General features: G+C 55.1%; 2 protein-coding genes across 2 annotated transcripts; one reads left to right on the top strand and one right to left on the bottom strand.

The window, feature by feature from the left end:
• Nucleotides 1-251: 251 nt before the first annotated feature.
• Nucleotides 252-12,358, top strand: TENT5B (terminal nucleotidyltransferase 5B). Its single transcript, XM_004603486.2, has 2 exons — nucleotides 252-665; nucleotides 6,269-12,358. The coding sequence occupies exons 1-2, from the start codon at nucleotides 405-407 to the stop codon at nucleotides 7,280-7,282; spliced, it is 1,275 nt and encodes a 424-aa protein (XP_004603543.1). The 5' UTR covers nucleotides 252-404; the 3' UTR covers nucleotides 7,283-12,358.
• TRNP1 (TMF1 regulated nuclear protein 1) lies at nucleotides 11,851-18,635 on the bottom strand. Its single transcript, XM_055139748.1, has 2 exons — nucleotides 17,652-18,635; nucleotides 11,851-12,643 (listed from the first exon to the last, which is right to left on the bottom strand). The coding sequence occupies exon 1, from the start codon at nucleotides 18,505-18,507 to the stop codon at nucleotides 17,815-17,817; it is 693 nt and encodes a 230-aa protein (XP_054995723.1). The 5' UTR covers nucleotides 18,508-18,635; the 3' UTR covers nucleotides 11,851-12,643; nucleotides 17,652-17,814.
• Between the last annotated feature and the right edge of the window lie 1,994 nt (nucleotides 18,636-20,629).

A 20,629-nucleotide genomic window follows, 5' to 3' on the forward strand; every position in this document is an offset into this window, starting at 1 on the left:
TCGCAGAAGGCCCAAAAGAGGGAATTCAGTGCGGGCAGAGGGCGGGGCAGGGGTGCGCCTTCCAGCCAATCGCTGACTCTCTGGCGACCAGTGACTAAGGTGCCAAGCTCTGCTAGCCAATAGCAGAGGCGCTGGAAGGCGGGGCGGCTCCCCTGCGTCAGTGCCTTCGGGGCCAATGGGAAAGTCGCCCGCGGCCTATAAGAGCGGCGTGGGCCGGCGGCGCGCGGCTCTGGGTTCGGTTGGCCGTCGCCGTCGGAGGTGTGCCCTGGGTCTGCTTCGCCGTCGCTGCTGCACCATCGCTGCAGCCGCACCCCCAGCCTTGGCCTCGGCCCAGCGCTCTCCCCGCCTCCTCCGCTTAACCGCCCCTGGGTTTCTGCCTTCGAGGCCCCGGGGCCCGGCTAACGATGCCGTCGGAGAGCGAAGCGGAGAGCCCGGACCGAGCGGCTGCACAGATGGGGATGGCAACGGCCTCGGCGGTGGCCACGGCTGCCCTGGCAGGTGACGGCCCCGACCCGGAGGCCTCCTCGGCTTCCCCCGAACGGCACCTGAGTGGGCTGGGCTGGTCCCAGGTGCAGCGGCTGGACGCGCTCCTGAGCGAGCCGATTCCCATTCACGGGCGCGGCAACTTCCCCACCCTGAGCGTGCCCCCGCGGCAGATAGTGCAGGTGAGAAGGCGGGGGTGTTGGGCTTGGTGTTGTGCGCTGCTGGCCCAAGGCGGCAGGGGTCATCTGGAAAGAGGCAACAGAGGAGGAAGGGGGGCGGAGAAGACTCGAGAGGGAGATAATGAAGAGGGGGGTGGAGGTGAGAACGGCCCTGCCAGCAAAGGCAGAAGATGCAGGGCAGACCTGGGGGTAGATGTGAGTGCTTGCATCCAAAATAATTCTTGTCATCCCCATTCCTCCCCGGACCTTCCCACCTCATATTCCTGTCTCAGAGCTCCAGGAGCAAAACCTGTGCCCCCAGAGCCCAGGCTCAGAAGTCCCAGGCAAGGAGCCCCTTCCCTCAAAGCAGCAGATCGATTCTGCCTGGGAGACAGGGGGCCGTGCTCCAGGAGCTGACATTAGTTTAGGTGCCCCCTCCCCACACACACACACACCCAAGACTGTAAATGGGCCCAGGTGTCAGGCCCAAGTCCTGCATTTCTCCTGAGAAGAGGGAGAATTTAGCAACCCTAATACCCTCTCAGACACCTCGGCATCCTAAAGTTGGCTCTTTCACCTGCATAGTATCACCCTGTCACGCTCTCATTGCCAGAATGTGATTTATTGTACCTATCTTGTGGCTCCACTGTCAAAGATAATCTAAAGAGGGGAACATTGAACCTGAGAGAATCCATTTTTTAGGGGGGCCCTCTGGGGTCACACATGACAGTGCTCTGGACTTGCTCCTGGCTCTGCACCCAGGAATTACTCCTGACAATGCTCAGGGGACCATATGGGATGCCAGGGATCAAACCAGCATTGGTTGCATGCAACGCAAACTCCCTACCTGCCGTTGTTCTAGCCCAGAATCTATTTTTTCTTACTTTTGGTTGTGTGGGGGAAGGGGGGCAGGAGCACTCCCAGTGATACTCAGCCCGGTAGTGCTGATGGGTTTGATGCTGGGGGGTGGAAGGACCCCCTTTTTGTAGGATGGAACAAGCAGTTCCAAGTATTAAGCTGAGCTCCTGGGATTCAGGGATTGTACTGAATCCATTTGAGCTCTTTTGGGACCCTAAACCTGGAGAATCTGGACTCTTGCTGGAGCCAGTTGCTGCCTAGTCAGGGTTTTCCCACCCTTCCCCTGTTCCCAAGACTCAACTTCCAGGTCTTAGGCGCAGCTTCTGGTAGAAAGAAGAGAAAACCCAGCTGCTGTTCCTGCCAGCAGGTGGCCTTTCTGGGGAGTGGGCACCTGAACTGAGTGAATCTGTTGAATCTTGCTCCCTTTGCTTCCATGGGGGCAAGGGCGGGGGTTCTTGTTGGGGGATTACCAAGGAATGGGAGGGTGGGGGCAGATGCCCAAGTGCTGATTCACTCATTGTCCCAGTGGTACTCAGTGTGGCATTCCTCCGCTGCCACTGTCATGGGGCAATTAGGGAACCAGTGGGGGATTGTCTCCCTAGGACTCTCAGGTCAGCCTTTTGGTCCCACCTGCTACACCTTCAGCACTGTGGTGTCAGGCGTGAGTGGGGAAAGCCCAATGTGATAGCTCCCCTCTTTAGGGACGGGCATCCTGGAAAGGTAGTTTCTGCCTTTGTTGGCCTGGTCCAATCCACCTTTTCCTGAGCCATAGAGGTAGTATGAGGCTAAGGCATGTGTCCTGCAAGTGACTGAGTTATGTTGGACCCCCTGCACTGCCAAGAGAGACCCCTAAGCACAGAGCCAGAAGTAGTCCCTGAGCACCATTAGTTGTAGCCAAACAGAACAAAACAAACAAGCAGAAAACACACCATTCCTCTGATCTGCTCTCTGCCAAACTATGGTGAGGACAGCGGGGCCATGAAGGTGACTGGGCTCCAGTTTCCCTACTAGTACATGTTCCCAGCCATGGCAGAAAGGCTATGGGCCCATAGGAGGTGACATCATTGTGGTATGGTGGCACATCCTCAGTGAGAGTCAGTCCAGAACAGGGAGCTGTTGGTTGGTCTTGGTGGCGAGAGGCAGCAGACCTCTGAGCTGGGCTGGACTTCCAGCTTCAGAGCCGGGATATCAGTTCCCTTTGATGAACCCAGTGTCTGTTCAAGGGGTTTGGTTTGTCCCTTCCAGTTTCCAGAATCCAAAGGGGAACCGGTGTCTTCACCTGGCCTAGACTGTTGCCTCCACTGTCTCCTTGAAGAGTTTGTAGCTGGCATCATGGCAAATATTGAGTTGTGTGTACATGCATGCTTGTGTGTCTATGCGTGCATGCATGTATGTGAGCACACATGTAAGTGTGTGTGCACACACACATATGTGTTGGTACTGCTACTGGTTGACTCTGGATTTCTTACCAGGACTGAGTGGTCCCGCAGTTTAATATTGGCCCCTTTTCTCACTTGCTTCCCTCACAAATCTGAACAAATGCTATTCTTGCTTGAGTCTGGACTCATGGGGACCCTCTCCTACAGAAGGCCTCATTGCCCAGAGTTTTGGAAGGCCAGTTCTAATGAACTTGGCTGCTTAATGGCTCTAGAAGACCTTGGACAAGTCCTTTGCCTTCTTTGGGCCCACAGAATTGAATTAGAGAATCTGTTATCACCATTTGCAGTCAGAGGGCCTGCATTGAATTGCTCAGGAGGTGGGTTTGGGGGTTTTGGTGCTGGGGATGGAGCCTGGGTTTTCATGCATGCAAGGCTCATCCTTCACCTGTGAACCACGTCTCTGGGTCCCTAGGATGTGAGTGCTGGAAGCCAAGGACTGACAGCCCTTGACAGCCTGCAGCAGAGTGCTTCTGGGAGTGCCATGGCACAGGAGAAAGGAGGGTGCAGCCACTGCCCCCTCCATGGCTGGAAAGTCTGATTCAGGAGGCACCAAGCTGCCCTGCAGTTGTGGGGTGTGGCAGTATCTGGGGACTGCCTGCCAAGCCGGCGGTAGTCATACCTGGGAAAGAGACAACAGCCGCTGGCTGGCTGACACAGCTGGCCACATGGCCTGACGCAGGAGATTTAACGAGGATACTGCTTCCTACTCACCAAGCCAGATGCCATGCCCTGGAGTGGGCACTGAGTAAGGCCCAGTCAGCTCTCATGGGATTTGGGGAGGGGACTGGTCTGTATGTGAGTCTGGCAGGGTGCTTGAGACTAGGTCTCTGACCAGCTTCTCTCCTTGACCAACATAGGCGTAGCAGCCAGTGCCAAGTTGCAGGCAGGAAGTCCCACAGGCCAGATTGCAGAGGCTAGTCCCATACCCCTCGCTTCCCTCTGTGTCTGGCTAGGACATCCCCAACCTCCGCCTCCTTTTCCCCAGCTACTCAGGCACTGAGCTTCAGGGCTGGAAGAATTCCTCTCATTTTGCCATTCTGAGTGGGGAGTGGGAGTATGGGTTGGAACCCTAGTCTCTTGTCTCTGCTCTGTTCCCTGGGATGGAAGTATGCTAGAAAGAAGATAGACCGTAGAGTCAACCAAACCTGGACTGAAGCATCTCTGCACGATCTTGGGCAAGGGACTTCACTCATGGGATCTTGGTTTCTCCATCTAAAAGTATCAATCAGGAGCCAGAGCCATACTACAATAGGATAGGGCATTTGCCTTGCAGGTAGCCATCCCAGGCTCAATTCCCCAATACCCCATATGGTCTACCAAGCATTGCCAGGAGTAATTCCTGAGACAGGAATAACCCCTGAGCACTGCCAGGTGTTGCCCATTTAAAAAAAAAAAAGTAATAAATAAAAGTGCTGATCATAGGGGGCTGGGGCAAAAGTAGAGTAGGTTGGACATTTGCCTTGAATGCAGCTGACCCAGCTTTGATCGCTGGCACCTCATATGGTCCCCAGGCCCCACAAGGAGTAATTCCTGAGTGCAGAGCCAGGAGGAACCCCTGATCATTGCTGGGTGTAGCCCTAAACCTAAATGCTAATCACAAAGATCTTTCCTCCAAAGGTTCTGATAACAAGGTCCAGTGTCTGGCACCCAATAGGTACCTAACCTCTGTTTCCTGTCCCCCCTCCTCCCATCTCCACAACATGACAGTCCCTTCTCCTAGTCAATCTGTGCTCCCGGAAGGCTTCCTGGAGGGAGCCGCCCACCTCGCATTGCCTCACTGAGGCTTGCCTTCTCAGCACTTGGGCACATTCTTTGTAGTAATTCCCTGGGAGGCAAGGAGGGTAGCCTGGCCTGGAGCTGGGTGCTGACTTGGCACCAAGGTGGGGTTGCAGAATCACTCAGGGCAGGAATGCAGCCAGGTCACTTTCAGGATGGTGTGTGAAGCACTCTGGGTTGTTGAGAAAACTGAGTGTCTACCTCCTCTCTTCTCCCAGTCGGGTTCTGGGCCCAGGCAAGGCCTCTGGCTAAAGGAGTAGGTTCCTTCCAGCCATGAGTTCACTGTCTGGTCCCCAAGCCAGTGATGACTCTGCCTTAGTTCTTCCCACTTGATGGGGACCTGGGGAGGACTTCTTCAGATCCCAGCTTCTCCCCAGTCCTGAGAGCAGAAGCAGGGGTGAGTTTTACCTTCCAGCCCTGTGGCTGCTCATGGACTCCCCCTGCCCCCTGAGCCTTGGATATTTCACCACTGTAATTCTCTGTTTCCTCATCAGAAAATGAGTATATTTGCCTCACTGGGCACCTTGTAAAGATGAGTTAAAGTGAGTGTGTCATAGTCAGGAGAACACGCACCACCTAGAACCTGGCTGACAGGGGCTCTAATCTCAGCCCGGATCCTTGGGCCAACAGGTTCCCAGCCCATCTGTGCCTCAGTCCCCTACTTGCCAGTTGAGATCATAATACTCGAACTAGGATTATTGTGAGGGTGAATGTAGGAAAGAGTGTGACCTGCCGGTGACATCTCTGACATGCTGAGCAGTTAGCATGGTGCCTGGTCCAGGGCTCTGCGTTATTGGTGGCTTTAGACAGGTGAGTAAGAATATGGACCCTGTCTGAGTTTCAGTCCCAGATTTGCATTCACCTGCTGTGTGACCTGAGGGAGATGACTTGGCCTCTCTGAGCTTCTAGTCCCTGTCTATTCAGTGGGAATAATAGGACCTATTATAATAGGACTTCATGGGCTTATTGTGAGAATTACCTGAATTTATATCCTAATATTTAAAGTGCTTGCATCAGGACCTATCATTCAGTAAGTTCTTTGCTGTGCTTGCTATTCTTTATTACTGTTCTTTCTGAGTCATTCTTCCAAGTGGGCCATTCTCCAGATTAAGAAATCAAGCCTTAGCAATGCCCAAAAGGGGATAGAGAGAGAAAGAGAGAGAGACAGAGACAGAGATAGAGAGACAGAGAGAGAGGGAGACAGAGAGAGAGAGAGAGAGAGAGAGAGAGAGAGAGAGAGAGAGAGAGAGAGAACAAAAGCTCCTGCCATCGAGGCAGGCAGGGGGTGGGGGCAATGGGAGGGAACCTGGGGACACTGGTGCTGGGAAATGTACACTGGTGGAGAAATGGGTATTGGAACACTGTATGATTGAAATCCAACCATCAACAGTTTTGTAAGGGTCTATCTCAGTGAGTCAATAAAAAAGTTTAAAAAAAAGAGAAAGAAATCAAGGCTTAGAGAATTAAGTGGCTTCGAAAGACACCGTCAGTGATCCTGTGTTGCACACAATGTCGCGACTCCTGACCCCTCTCCTTCCCGCCCGCCCCATCCAGGTGGTCCGCAGCAGCCTGGAGGAGCGGGGTCTCCCTGTGCACAGTGTGCGGCTGCACGGCTCCGCGGCCAGCCACGTGCTGCACCCCGAGAACGGCCTGGGCTACAAGGACCTGGACCTGGTGTTCCGCATGGACCTGCACAGCGAGGCGGCCTTCCAGCTCACCAAGGAGGTGGTGCTGGCCTGCCTGCTGGACTTCCTGCCAGCCGGTGTCCGGCGGGCCAAGATCACGCCCCTGACCCTCAAAGAGGCGTATGTGCAGAAGCTGGTGAAGGTGTGCACGGACTCCGACCGCTGGAGCCTCATCTCCCTGTCCAACAAGAGCGGCAAGAACGTGGAGCTCAAGTTCGTGGACTCGGTGAGGCGCCAGTTCGAGTTCAGCGTGGACTCCTTCCAGATCATCCTGGACTCGCTGCTCCTCTTCAGCCAGTGTTCGGCCACGCCCATGTCCGAGGCCTTCCACCCGACCGTCACGGGCGAGAGTCTGTATGGGGACTTCTCGGAGGCGCTGGAGCACCTGCGGGAGCGCGTCATCGCCACGCGCAGCCCCGAGGAGATCCGCGGCGGGGGCCTGCTCAAGTACTGCCACCTGCTGGTGCGGGGCTTCCGGCCGCGGCCCAGCACCGACGTGTGCGCGCTGCAGCGCTACATGTGCTCGCGCTTCTTCATCGACTTCCCCGACCTGGCGGAGCAGCAGCGCACGCTGGAGCGCTATCTGGAGGCCCACTTCAGCGGGGCCGACTCGGCCCGCCGCTACGCCTGCCTGGTGACGCTGCACCGCGTGGTCAACGAGAGCACCGTGTGCCTCATGAACCACGAGCGCCGCCAGACGCTGGACCTCATCGCCACCCTGGCGCTCCAGGCGCTGGCCGAGCAGGGACCGGCCGCCGCCGCCGCGCTGGCCTGGCGCCCTCCAGAGGGGCTGGTGCCTGCCACTGTCAACTACTATGTGACCCCCGTGCAGCCGCTGCTAGCCCGGGCCCACTCCTACCCAACCTGGCTGCCCTGTAACTGACTCGGACCCTGGGTCACATGGAGGACCTGAGCCCTCTGACCGCGCAGTCCCAGCCTCCCCTGAGGAAGAGGGCTCAGGGCTGCGGGCCAGGCAGGGGCTCTTTGGCACATGATCCCTTCGGTCATCACACCACCCTCTGATTGTGGGGTGCAGGGCTATTTATCTTGAAGGCCAATTGCCTTCAGGTGACAAAGCATATCCGGGGTGGTAACTTCAATGCCTGGGCTCATTCCTGTGGCCTGGAAAGACTCTTTTTGGCTAGCACCAACCTGCACACATCCCAGCAATCCACACAGTAGCTAAGATATAGTATGTAGGACCAGGGATGTGGCTCAATAGTAGAGCACTTGTCTTGCATGTTGCGAGGCCCTTAGTTGGATTCCTGACAGTGCCCCCTCCCCCCCCTTAAAAAAGTCAAAGGAACTACTTAGTTTGGGTCAGGTTAGGCCACTGGCAAGGCTTGGTGGTTCAGGGGCATGAGGCACTTTCCTGGGTGTGGAGAGTAAGAGGTTAGCCCAGTCCCCTAGCACCCGATCTCAACCTGTTGAGAAGTGCAACGGCAGGAGGGACAGACAGAGCTCATGCACCTCCTGGTATGCAGTGAGGCTCCCTGCTTCCCACCTAGAAATGTGTCCTTTCAAATGTGCTCGAGGCAGAGTGCTGCCTTAAGTCAGTTCCCGCCCCACTAGCTGTGAAGCCATTAGCCCTGGGGAGGGGAGCTGTGCCTGCCTCCTTTCCAGCTCTGTGCATTTGTTCCTCTAACACCTGCCAATAAAGACTGTCTACACTTCCAGAGAGATAGTACAGGAAGTAAGGCACTTGCCTTGCATGTGGCTGCCGTGGTCACGACCCTGGTTTGATCCCCTGCACCACATATAGTCCCCTGGTTCCTGGGCAGAGTCAGGAACAAGCCACCAAGCACCACCTGGTATGGCCTAAACTGCTAAAAGAAAAAGAAGAAAACAAGTTTGTCTACACGGAGCCCTGGACACTCTCTCCTGTTAGATGGGCCTTCCATGCTGAGCTGCCAGACATCCAAGTCCCAGCTGGGGCAGAGGTAATGCCACTCCTTCTGCCATCAGCCCTACCTGCCCAGGGGAGCTGCATGTACTGCCTCAGCAGGTCTCCAGGAAGAGTCAGTATTTCAGGGTCTTCTCCCTGGAATCCCACTGACTTGGGTCTCAGACTCCAAAGCTCCTGATACTTAAGCCCAGCTCTGCACCTTCTCCCACCCTGCGCAGTCTCAGGATGCAGATGGACAAGTGAGGTGAACCTGAGCTGGAGGGATAAGATCAGGTTTGGATGAGAGACAAGTGCCTTACTTCCTATCCTACCTTGACTTCATCAGCAAGGACGGTGCACCCACAGGCACTCACCAAGCATGTGAGGTGGCAGGACTCACCCTAGTGACCTAAGACCTCTTCTGTGGCCTTGCTTTTTCAACCCTGGTTGGAACCATCAAAGCCACCACTTCAGAGGCCCTAATGAGGCTGAGTATGTTAAGGGCTTCACAATTCTTGGATCAAAGAGGCTGGATAAACAGTGGGCAGCGTCCAGGCTCTGACTGGCTGTGCCCTGCGGGAACAGGAAGTAAGGTTCTTGCCTTGCATCCCACCAACCCCAGTTTAATCCCCAGCATCACATATGGTCCCCCAAGCACTGTCAGGAATTACTCCAGGAATGGCCCCTGAACACTGCCATGTGTGGCCCTGACACCCCACCCCACCAGAAAGAAGGAAAGAAGGAACTGGGTAGGAGAGCTCAAAAGGCTAGCACCTGTTTTGCATGCAGGAGGCCTTAATCCCCAGCACTGCATCATCCCCTGAACATTGTTGGGTGTGGCCCATGCTCCTTACCCAACTCCTGCCAAAAAAAGACTGGAAGGGTGAGTGGAAAGGCTTTCTTTGCTCTTAAAACAGAGTCCACCTCACTCCCACTCCTGCACACAGACTCTGGATGAAATGAAGTATGTTCCTGTCCTGACCCAGGCATGAGGCTCACAGTATAAGCACACAGGCTTGGCTTGGTGAGTGGGGAATGGGGTGTACCTCAATGTGCTTGTCTCAGAGGTTAAAAAAGTCAGAAACAAAAATTAAATTCTATTGGGTGAAGAGACAGTCACTGTCACTGTCGTCCCGTTGTTCATAGATTTGCTCGAGCAGGCATCAGTAATGTCTCCATTGTGAGACTTGTTGTTACTGTTTTTGGCATAACGAATATGCCATGGGTAGCTTTGCCAGACTCTGCTGTGCGGGCGGGATACTCTCAGTAGCTTTCTGGGCTCTTCGAGAGGGATGGAGGAATCGAACCTGGATCGGCTGCGTGCCCTACCTGTTGTGCTATCACTCCAGTCTGAAGAGACAGTACGGCAAGTAATGCTGGCTGCCCCACTGGGACTTGGGAACACATCAACCAGCAAAATCACTATCCTTGTGACGACTGCGGTCCCAGGTTCAAGATGTGAAATGATAGTCTTAGAAGACCAGTTATGCTTGGGCAGGAGCGATAGTACAGTATGTAGAGTACTTGCCCAGTACAGCGATAGTACAGTATGTAGAGGCTGACCCAGGTTCAATCCCCAATATCCCATATGGTCCCTCAAGCACTCCCAGGAGTAATTCCTGAATTTCCTGAATGCAGAGTAGGAATAACCCCTGAGAACCACCGGGTGCAGTCCAAAAGCAAAAGAGAGAAATCAGTGATTTAGTAGAGTCAAAAATTCAATGTGTAGGAGTTTGCAATTCTTATAAGATGCCAAAATAAAACTCATTGAAAGAGGGACATTTGAAAAAAGACTGAAAGACAACAGGAATGGAGTGACCAAGCCTGGGGAAGGGGTGTGTTGCTGAGGGCCAGTGTGCACACAACCCCAGCAGGCATGAGGGAGGTGGCCACTGGCCTTCTAGAACACTTTGTTTTTGAACCACATCAGACAGTGCTCAGGGATTACTCCTAGCAGGGCTTGTGGGAGCACATGGGGTGTCAGGGATTGAACACGGTTTGACTGCATGCAAGGCAAGAGCCCTTCCCACTGTACTGTCTCTCCAGCACCCCTTCTGGAATACGTGGTCCCAGGCCAGACTAAGGTGTTCCCAATCACTTTACAGTTTAACCTCTCAACAAGATCAAGATTTCTTTTTTGGTTTGGGGGGGGATTTTTTTTTTGAGGGGGTAGAGTTGGGTCATTCCTGAGAGCATTCAGGAATCACCCAGCTGATCTCAGCAGGGGGCATATGGATCCAGGATCAAACGGTTGGCTGCATGCAAAGCAAGTGCCTTAACCCCTGTACTAACTCTGACTCCTAAGTTAGTACTTTTTCTGTTGCCAGCAAGGAAATTGATGCCAGAAGAGTAAAAAATTGTGTGAGTCCTGCTAAACCCTACACAATCCTGTTCTAATACTGTGATTTCACACAATAATTCCTGTACTTAATGACAGACCATGTGACAGTAGGCTTGCATCACTGTGTCATGTATGACCACAGAGCATAGCAGTATGCCAAGTAGGTATTTCCTCGATGCACATGTGATATCAGCCATGACTTGTGATTGTCAGAGGACTGTGGCAGCAGGTGTGCCTAAGGGTGTGCTTAGGGGTGGTGCAGTGTTTCTGGGTGTAAGAAAAAGACTCCCTGGCTTGACATTGTTCCTCACATGCAGTTCCTGTAGCTAAGATGCTGGACAGGCAGAAATCAACTGGGGACCAGGGCTGGAGTGATGGTACAGTGGGTAGAGCATTTGTCTTGCACACAGCCAACCTGGGTTCAATCCCCAGCACCCCCGATGGTCGCCCAAACCCATCAAGAGTGATTTCTGAACTCAGAGCCAGGAGTAAGCCCCAAGCACTGCCAGGTGTGTCCTTGCCCCTTAAAAAAAAAGTGGGGATCAGAGGGTACAGAGATAGCACAGGGAGTAGGGGTTATGGTATTTGCCTTACACGGGGCTGACTTGCTCCATTCCTGGAACATGATACCTTGAGCATCACTGGGGTGTCCACCCCTCCTCCGGACACATAGAATGGGCATCAGAGCCAGAGAGGGGATGTCCCTCCTCCCTCTTATGACCCTTGGTGGGTGGAGGGCTCCAGAGCAGGAGAAAGCATGCTCATGAAGTTTGAGGGAAGAGAAGAGATTCCCCTGGCCTCACCCGGCCCCTGTAGTCCCACACTGTGTCGTTCTCGCTCTGTCCGAGAGGCTGACCTCTGGATCATTCATCAATGGCTCCCTTGTTTCCTGCCTTCCTGTGGAGCCAGGCCAGTGAGGGGCCCCTGCAGGAGACTGGAGAATGGGGCGTTTATTCCAAGGATCTGACAGGGCCTGGCGTCCTCGGCAGTCACACCATCCTCCAGAGTCTCACACAAACTCTCCCATGCGCTGGCTTCCTCATCCAACCTGGAGAAGCTCAGGTCTGCGCCAGGTGGAGGGAAGCAGGCCGCAGACCAGCCCCGGCCGACTGCCAAATGAAACTGCCCGGGAGCTGCCTCAGGAACTGCGTCTCCCGAGCCGTGACAGACAAAGGAAGGGCAGCCAGTCCGGACCCAGGCAAAGTGAACCTCAGAGCCACACACATTTCTCTTGCACTGCTGACATTTATTCTTCCTGATTAGGTAACTCGGGGGACGGACTCCAGATACATTCATTTTGCAGAGTTCTACAAGTTTGAGTTGTGTGTGAGGAAGTGCACCCTCTCCCACTCCAATATCAGGACACTTGAATAAATAATAAATACTTTCATTTTTTCATTTAAAACTTTGCTGAGAATTTTTTTTTTTGGGGTGGGGAGGATCAAACCCAGGGCCTCACAAATGTGAGTCATCTGCTATGTAGAGCTGTGCTGCTGTCATTTAAGAGGTGCATTCCGCCAGGAATCAGCAGCTGATCCTCTTTCTGAGGTGCCACAGGGACACCCTCCATGGAACCAGGAAAACGAGGGGCTTTCTCAGGCCAGTGCTGACCCTTCAACTTGTCTCCCAGAGCCCGTAGACTCAGAAGCAACGGCATCAACAAAAATGGGGCCCCACTAGGCTATGACTTATTTAAGAATGATGACTACATTTTAAAGACAAAGTTTGTGTTTCCACATTGGAAGTATATACTGCACTCTCAAATAATCTGCACCTGAGACACGTTACCATGTTGCTAAGTGTGCATAATAAGCCTAAGTCAAATATAGCAAATATAAAGAAATAGAGTATAGACAGCCTTCCAGCGGTCAACCCCCACTGCTGTCTGGGGCAGGAGGAGAGCACCAGGCTGTGGAGGGTCCACTGGCGAAGGCTTCCTGGAGGAGGTGCCCAGGAAAGGAGCAGATTCCCGGCATGCTGACCAGAGCAGCTCCAGGGCGCAGAGGAGCTGGGATGTGCTGGAAAGAATCATCATAAGAATTTTAGTTATTTCTTTCCCATAGTTACCCAGCATACTGAGCCCCCATCCAAGCCCCATCCCCAACCTAATCCAACAATTACTTCCCAAAGAGGGTCCTAGAAAGACTGGGAGCTCATGGCCAGAGCGGCAGTACAGCAGGTAGGACTCTTGCCTTGCATATGGCCAACCTGGGTTCAATCCCTGGTATCCCCTATGATCCTCTGAGCATCACCAGGAGTGAATGATTCCTGAGCGCAGAGCCAGGAGTCACCTCTGAGCATCACTGGGTGTGACCCAAAAAAAAAAAAAAAAGAAAAGAAAAAGACTGGGAGCTCAAAGTTTCCCTTTGGGCTTTGTCCTTGGCTGGAATCCCCACTGGTCTGAGCAGCTAGAATGGAATGTTCCTAGGCCGAACGCCTGCCCCTCTGCCCTCCCCTTAGGAGAATCCCCCAGGGCTTGTGTGTGGGGTGTGGGAGGGCATATGGGGGGTACAGGGGGCAGCGACTGTTCTGAATTCCTGATATGGTGATGCTGGCAGAAGTAGGTGTGTGGGAGGGCATATGGGGGGTGCAGAGGGCAGGGACTGTTCTGAATTCCTGATATGGTGATGCTGGAAGAAGCAGATGCCTGCTGCCCATCTCTCCTGAGCTCGACACACGGGCCTACCCACCCTTTCCAGAGCTCCACCATGCACTAGACACTTGCTGAGACCTTCCAGTCACCTCCTCCCTAGCTCCCAGAAAAGGCAGAAACTTGCTGATTCAGAGAAGTTATTTCCCCAAGACTTTCCAGACAAGACTGAATCCCAGGTGTGTCCGACTCCAAGGCTAAGGCACTTCCTGCCCCTGTCACCCTCCTCCTTGGCCACCTTGGTTTCTTGACTCCTTGGCAACAAACACTCCAGTCCAAGTGTGAGGGGAGAGGAAGCAGCCCACCCAGGCAAGTGGAGGTCCTGAGCACCCCTGGCCTGCCCTTCCAGAAGCAGCCAGATGTGCCCACTCAGACACACACACAGACACAGACACACACACACGCACACCTCGACCCCGCAGTAGAGTCACCCTGGGGTATTCCTGCACCTGTGTGGGAGCACTGTATGTCAGCCCCCAGCATCTCCTCCTCCTTCTCCAGAACCAAGGGCCAGGGATTACCGTGCCAAGACTTCAAAGTCTAAGCCCCGAAATGCCACCAAATGGAGCCCTCGCTACAGAATGAAAAGTCTAAAGCATGTGGGATTCCCCCACTGACAGGGTTTCATGTCCTGGGACCAGTCACCTGTCCTCCCTGACCCTTGTTCTCTGCTCCCAGAGATGTGGATAATTACCCTGATTTTGCAGAGTGAACAGGAGGAATGAAACCAAGAACAACGTGTTTAGCAGAAAAGAGGGGAGCACCCACTCAGACACCTGGAGCCCCAGGTACCACCCTGAGCGGAGCAAAGCCATGAGTCTTGCTTAGCACAGAGCCCGGCATGTTCTAGAATCAGACCTTTCTCTGTTTCATTTGGCCAGGGTGTGGTCACAGAGGGAACGAGGATCTCCCAGCCATCCCAGACACAAGCCCCTCACCCTCCCTAGGACCGTGGGCAGGGGTCTCAGTGCCTCTGAATATTTCTCTAGGGCCTGGCTGTCAGGGGAGGGAAACCACCAACACTGCAGCCCAAGGAGCTTCGGTTGCACCTCTAGGAGGCCACCAGCTCCCAGGCAGTGGCACAATGTTCTACCCAATGTTCAGGGTCACAAATCTGTAAGAAGCAAACAACTTTAAATCAAACAACAACTACAATCTCTCCTTCCCTGAGGATCCTTCTGCGTCCCTTCTCTAAGTGGCTGCCGCTGTCCTCTGATTCCACCAGATCCTTAAAGTCCAAGGCTAGGGAGACCAGCATGACACCCAAGAGCCATCTGAGGCCTGATCCTGGGCAGAAGCCAGTGCCAAGCCACACCCCGTCAGCCAGGGAAGCAGCCCCACACTGCCCTCTGGTGGTGGTACCCAGAGCTGGACCACTAGGCAGGAACTGCCAGGATGGAAGGGGCTTCCTCAGGAGAGGCCCCGGTAGAGATCCCAAACCAGAATCCTGAACTGGCCTCCCAGGCCCAGGCACCAGTCTTTTCCCCCTTTCCTGAGACCCTGGGCTCACTAGAGGCAGCCGTGTTCTCACACAGGCCTCTCTGAAGATATCTGTACCTCCAGGGATGAAGGGATGAGGTCAACGAGAAAGTGTTTGGAGAGTCAAGGATGGACGTGTGTGTGTGTGTGTGTGTGTGTGTGTGTGTGTGTGTGTGTGTGTGTGTGTGTGTGTGTGTGTGTGTGTAGCAGGTCTTCTAAGTGAGGCAAGTCATTTGTGAAGGTCTTAAAAACTGCCCTCCACACTGGTGGAGGGATGGGTAAATGATCACTGTATGAGTGAAATGCAAACACAAAAGTTCATAAGTTTGTAACTGTACATCACAATGGTTCTCTAATTAAAAAAAATTTAAAAGAAAACTGCCCTCCAGGGGGCTGGAGTGATAGCACAGCGGGTAGGGCGTTTACCTTGCACGTGGCCAACCCGGGTTCGATTCCCAGCATCCCGTATGGTCCCCTGAGCACCACCAGGAGTGGCTCCCAAGTGCAGAGTCAGGAGTAACCCCTGAGCATCGCTGGGTGTGACCCAAAAAGCAAAACACACACACACACACACACACACAAAACTGCCCTCAAGATGGCCCCAAAACAAAACAAAAAAAGCCCTGTGGTAGGCTTGGGGAGGGTGCTTGCCTTGTCATTGCTGACCCAGTACCATCTCATGCACACCATATGTCATGCCACGAGTAAGCCCTGAACACTGCCAGGTGTAGCAAGACAAAACAAAACTAAACCTGTCTCCAGGGTCATAGTTAACAGGCATGAATACATGGCTTGCATGCAGGAGGTCCAACACCCCATGGTTCCCAAGCATCTCCAGGAGTGACCTCTGAGCACAAAGCTGGGAGTAGCTCCTGAGCACCATGGGGTGGCCCAAAAACAAAAACAGCCCTCTAGTACAAATTTCCCCCATCCCAGTCAGGGAAGGGCACCAGGAGGAAGACTGGAAGACAGACGCGAGGCATTCAGAGCCCTGGACTGCCAGATTCATGCTTGCTGGCTTTATCCAGGGGCCCCTGGGCAAGTCAGGCAAGCAGGCAGGGGTGGGAAGGTGACATATTTGGCAGAGCTGAAAGCTAGGGCTGGGGTTCAAGTCACTGACCAAAGCAGTGGGACATCTGGAAGGGAAGGTACAGGACTGTCCACCACCCATAAACTAGGACCAATTTGTTTCCTGCCCACATTACACCATCTCAAGCAAAGCTCTAACCTCCAACCTCCTGCCCAGTAAATCAGGACAAAGTGATTATCAATAAATCCCAATGAAAGGCACTATTATGTGGCACAGAGCACTTATGCCATTAGCTAAAAGCTCGTCCAGACCAAATGTCTCCTTCCTATGCAGCCCAAAAAACAAACAGTCCTGGCCACAACCCAGTGCTGCAGCCTGATCTCCCTACTGGGTCACCTCCAGAAGGCCTCACTTTCTCGGGGCCTCCAGGCCTACACAGCCTTCAGGAGATTCTCCCCCTCTGAGGTGAATATGACCCTTGCTTCTCTGGTCCCCAAGCTCCCTTAGTCTCTGAGCCCTCCTTCCTTTCTCCAGCTAAGAACAGGTTTAGGAAAGCCTGACTGCTGTTGGCTGAAAGATCACCCCCAAAGCTTAGTACCGAGGGAGAGGCTGGGGCAGGGGCTTGGGGGAGGACCCCTTGAGCCCAGCCGCTCAGACTTAGGACTCCAGGATTAAACCACATTCCCATGGCATGGGGGTAGGGCCTGGTTCGGCTCCTATTGCCATGTGACCTTGACATTCGAAAATGAAGACTTCGGCTCCTGCTCTACCAGCGAAAGCAGCACTGTTTCTAGTGTGATTGAAGAGAATCAACCATTCTCCCATGACACATGGCAGGGGGCCAGGACCTGGTGCTCAGCTTGCTAAAGCCCTTCCTGGGGTAAGGACACTCATTTCACAGGCAAGAAGTAAAGGGCAGAGATGACTCACGGGGCTGCAATACATGGCCCACCCCTACCTGCTCCAGAAGCCACTGAGCACCACTGGGTGTGGCCCCCAAGCCCAAACAAGCAGCAACAGAGACTTACAGTTAACTCAGCAACCCTTCACAGCTGGGGGCGGGCGTCAGGGCTGGACCCAAGCACATCTCAGCTCGGGTCTGGCCCTTTATTGTTTTGTTTATATTTTCATTTGGGGCCACACCCAGCAGTGCTCAGGCTTACCCCTGGGTCTGGGCTCAGGGATTCCTGGTGGTAGGAGACTATAATGGGATGCCAGGGATTGAACCAGTGCCCTACCCACTGTACTATCTCTCCAGTCCCAGGTCTGGCCCTTTATGGTCCCCCTTTTTAGAAGCCAAATGACACAGATGCACCTTTGGGGCCTGTTAAAGAATATTTACTGGCTCCATCCCAGGAGAGCTACCTTGGGGCCACCTTAGAAACACTAGGACGGGTTGGGCCCTGGGCACACGGCTCTAGGGGGAGCAGCGGTGCCACCTCGACCTTTCTGTGGCTCCACCTTCCTTAGGGCGAACAGGGAAGAAAACTGGTGGGAGGCGCGGACACGAAGCTGTGCCAGCCCCCACCCCATCCTAGTCCCTTATTATCCTGTCCCCTCTTAGGAATGAAGCAGGGTGGTGCGAAATAGCAGCAGCCACAGGGCCCAGGGACCGGCAACGCAGGTGGAAGGTGCTGCGTCAGTGCTGCAAACACCACGGGTCAAAGTTCACCTCTAAACCCACCTGAGCCTGTGCACCTCCCAATCTGCCCAACTCTGTAACGGAGGGGGGACTTGGTGCTCCAGGAGTGGGGAATACAGTTAAGTGGACAACTTTATTAGGGACCCTGCAGCCTCCAGGAGCCCCGAGGAAGGAAGACCACGACCCACCCCGCGCCCCTAGGAGATACCAACTCCTAACGCGCACCTCAACCTTTCCTGGGCCCCGGCCCCCAGGCCGACTCTTCCAGTAGTCGCCGGGTCGCTCGGTCCGCATCGGTGACGCTGTCCATCCAGCCGGCGTCCGCCCTCCGTCCCTCGGCACCTGGGCGATGACCTGTCGGGGACGGCCAGGGCTGCTGCTGCGGAGGTCAGCGCTGGGGCGAGGCGGGGCCGCGGGGCGGGCTCCGGCGGAACGGGGAGTCGGGCTCCGGGCCGTGGCCGCGCCGCAGGCGTCCCGCGCCCCAGGGCACGCAGCTGCCCAGGCCCAGCGCCGAGGCGAGCAGCGCGGGCGGCCGGGCGCGTCGGCCTCGCCGCTGGCCCTTCTTGAGGCGCGCCCCGTGCGCCGCTAGGTAGAGCTCGGCTTGGGCCACGCCGCCGCCCAGGCGGCCCAGGCTCTCGGCGCGGTGCGCCAGGCGCAGCTCGGCGGCCAGGAAGACGCGGTGCAGCTGCAACACGCGGCTCTCCAGCTCCGACACCAGGCGCCGGCGGCCCTCCACCTCCAGCAGGCGCCGCCGCGCCTCGGCCAGCTCCAGCGCGCGGCCCCCGGCCCCCGCCGCCGCCGCCGCCGCCGCGCCCGCGCCGCTGCCCGGCCCGGTGCCCCCCGTGCCCCCGCTAGGGCCCTGGCGCCAGCGCTGCAGCTCCTGCCCCTCGGCCGAGCCCGCTGACGCCGGGGCCGTCTCGGTCAGCGGCGAGGCCTGAGCTGGGGTCCCGGTCGAGGTCGGAGTTGGGGGCGGGGGCTGAGGGGACGGTAGGGGCTCCCGGGGAGGTGGCGGCGGGGACCCCGGTTCCGCCGTCCCTTCCTGGGCCCCCGGGCCGCAGGCGCTAATGCGGCAGCCCGGCATCCCCCGCCCCCCGGCGGTCTACAGCCCGCGACCGCGGGTCCGGCCCCCGCGCGGGGGAAGATGGACAGGGAGCACACGCGAAAGTCGCGGCCGCAGCCCCCACGCCGGCGCGGTGCCAGGCGCCCGGGAACCTTATAGCGCGCGGGGAGGAGCGATGAACCGCACAGCCAATCAGAGGCTGGCATGACCTGACCCCGCCTCTCCCTCTGCGCCCGGCGCTTCTGGTCCAGTTCGCCTGGGTAGGGCGTCAGTCTCTTTCTAAAGGTCACCGCATCATCTCGAGGCTAGACCTGAATCATAAACTCTCTCGTAGCCTGTGCTTAGAAATCAAGGCTCCCAGTCTCTACCTAAGAAGGGTTCCGCTTGAGGCCACACACCGCACTTTATAACAGCGAAAGTCTGAACTAGTTCTGGGGAGGTTTGCCAAGACCCTCCTCCGTTCCTCCTGCGGCCTTAGAGAGCTTCAGTGCACAGAGGCAGCAGGTGTCTGGATGGGGATCTGGTCGGGTTGGTTCCCGTCCAGTCAAGACTTGCTTGCAAAAACAAACCACAGCGCTGCCACTCAGTCTGACTTGACTTTCCACAAATTTGGTGGTCCCCAGAGGAGCAATCTCATAATGTGTAAAATTGTTTCCATGTCCCTGCTGCCCCACGGTAAGGTGTCCCCACACCTTTTACACAAAAGGAGAAGTGGATCCGCAAGGTGGAGCAGCGCCTTGTTCAAGATCATGTTTCAGGTGGGTAACTGAATCATGGCCACTGAAAGTTACCAGTTCATTCTTTCCTGCTCCCTGGAAGCTTAGCTACTGGAATTCTGAATCATCCTGGCAAAATTATAGAACTGAGTTCTGTCCATTTCTTACCTAGCAGAAGTGACCTTGCCATGTCTCTTCCCGACACTTGCCACATCTCTTCCCTGATTCTGCCACTGTTTACATTCTTATATTCTCTCTGTGTGTCTCTCTTTCTCTCTCTTTCTTTCTCTCTGCCACACCCAGCGATGAATGCTCAGAGGTTACTCCTGCCTCTGCACTCAGGAATCACTCCTATGGTGTGCTCAGGGCAATCACATGGGGTGCCGGGAATCAAACCGAGGTCGAATCCATGCAAGGCAAGGACCCTACCTGTTGAACTATCTCTCCAGCTCCTACATTCTCTTTTTTATTTTATTTTTTAAATTTGGGGGTTTTGAGTTATACCTGGCTCAGGAGTATCTCCTGGGTCAGTGCTAGGGGGTCACTCCCAGCAGTGGTGGTGCTCAGGGGACCATAAGGTGCCAGGTATTAGGTCTTGAGTACCACCAGGTATGCTCCTCTCCAGAAAAGAAGAAAGAAAGATTGAAAGAAACTGCTTTTTATGACCACACAGAGAAGATGGGTGGGGGAGGGGGGCATAGTCGTGAGTCTGCCATTTTTCAGCAGTAAAGCTTTCTCCACTGTCACTGTGTCTCTAGATGAAGTGCCATGGCCCCGCCCTGTTCTCTAAGTGCTTAGGTGCCTTTCCCCCCCCCCCTCGAGTGAGACTGACAGCTTGTGCTCATGGGCGTGGGCAAAGCAGCCAGATTCACAGCTCCAGAAAGGGGCTCCCGAAGGAAAGCAGAGTCTGGAGTCTGTGGGGGAAGCCAAGAGGAAGGGAGGTGAGCTTAGGAGGAAGCAGGAGGAGGGAATTAGTGGCCGGGAATCCTGAAGGCTCCGTGGAAGGGGAGAGGAGGTGCTCAATGACCATAAGAAGAGGGGCTTCCATGAGCTGAATTTGCTCAGCAAGAGAGGAGGAACTTGGTGGGGGCATGGATGCTCTTCGGAAGGGGCTTAATGAGGATGAGGGAGACCTTACTTCTTCCTTCGCTCCCATGCTGTGCTGAAGGGCATTAGCTCTTTGCAAGGTCTCCTTACTGCCATGAACTTGGGTCTCTTTACAAACAATCCACCCCGCCCCCAATGTGAGGAGAGCTAATCAGGTCACTGGTTCCAACTTCCGGTAATGAAGTGGGTGAAAGGTCAGTATCCCCCTCCCACACACACACACAAACCTCTCTGTCAGCCAGATCCAGAGAACCAGTAGGATCCAAGTTCAAATTCCATACATACTAGCCAGCTGGGTGGACCTGGGCAAGCGGTTTCTC

This window comes from Sorex araneus, chromosome 5 (genome assembly GCF_027595985.1).
Source record: "Sorex araneus isolate mSorAra2 chromosome 5, mSorAra2.pri, whole genome shotgun sequence".
Lineage (NCBI taxonomy): Eukaryota > Metazoa > Chordata > Mammalia > Eulipotyphla > Soricidae > Sorex > Sorex araneus.

Excerpts from the sequence above, each read along its gene's own strand:
- TENT5B (XM_004603486.2), top strand. The coding sequence starts at position 405 with ATGCCGTCGGAGAGCGAAGCGGAGAGCCCGGACCGAGCGGCTGCACAG. Across the intron at positions 666-6,268 it reads CCCCGCGGCAGATAGTGCAG|GTGGTCCGCAGCAGCCTGGA; the intron begins GTGAGAAGGCGG and ends CGCCCCATCCAG.
- TRNP1 (XM_055139748.1), bottom strand. The coding sequence starts at position 18,507 with ATGCCGGGCTGCCGCATTAGCGCCTGCGGCCCGGGGGCCCAGGAAGGG.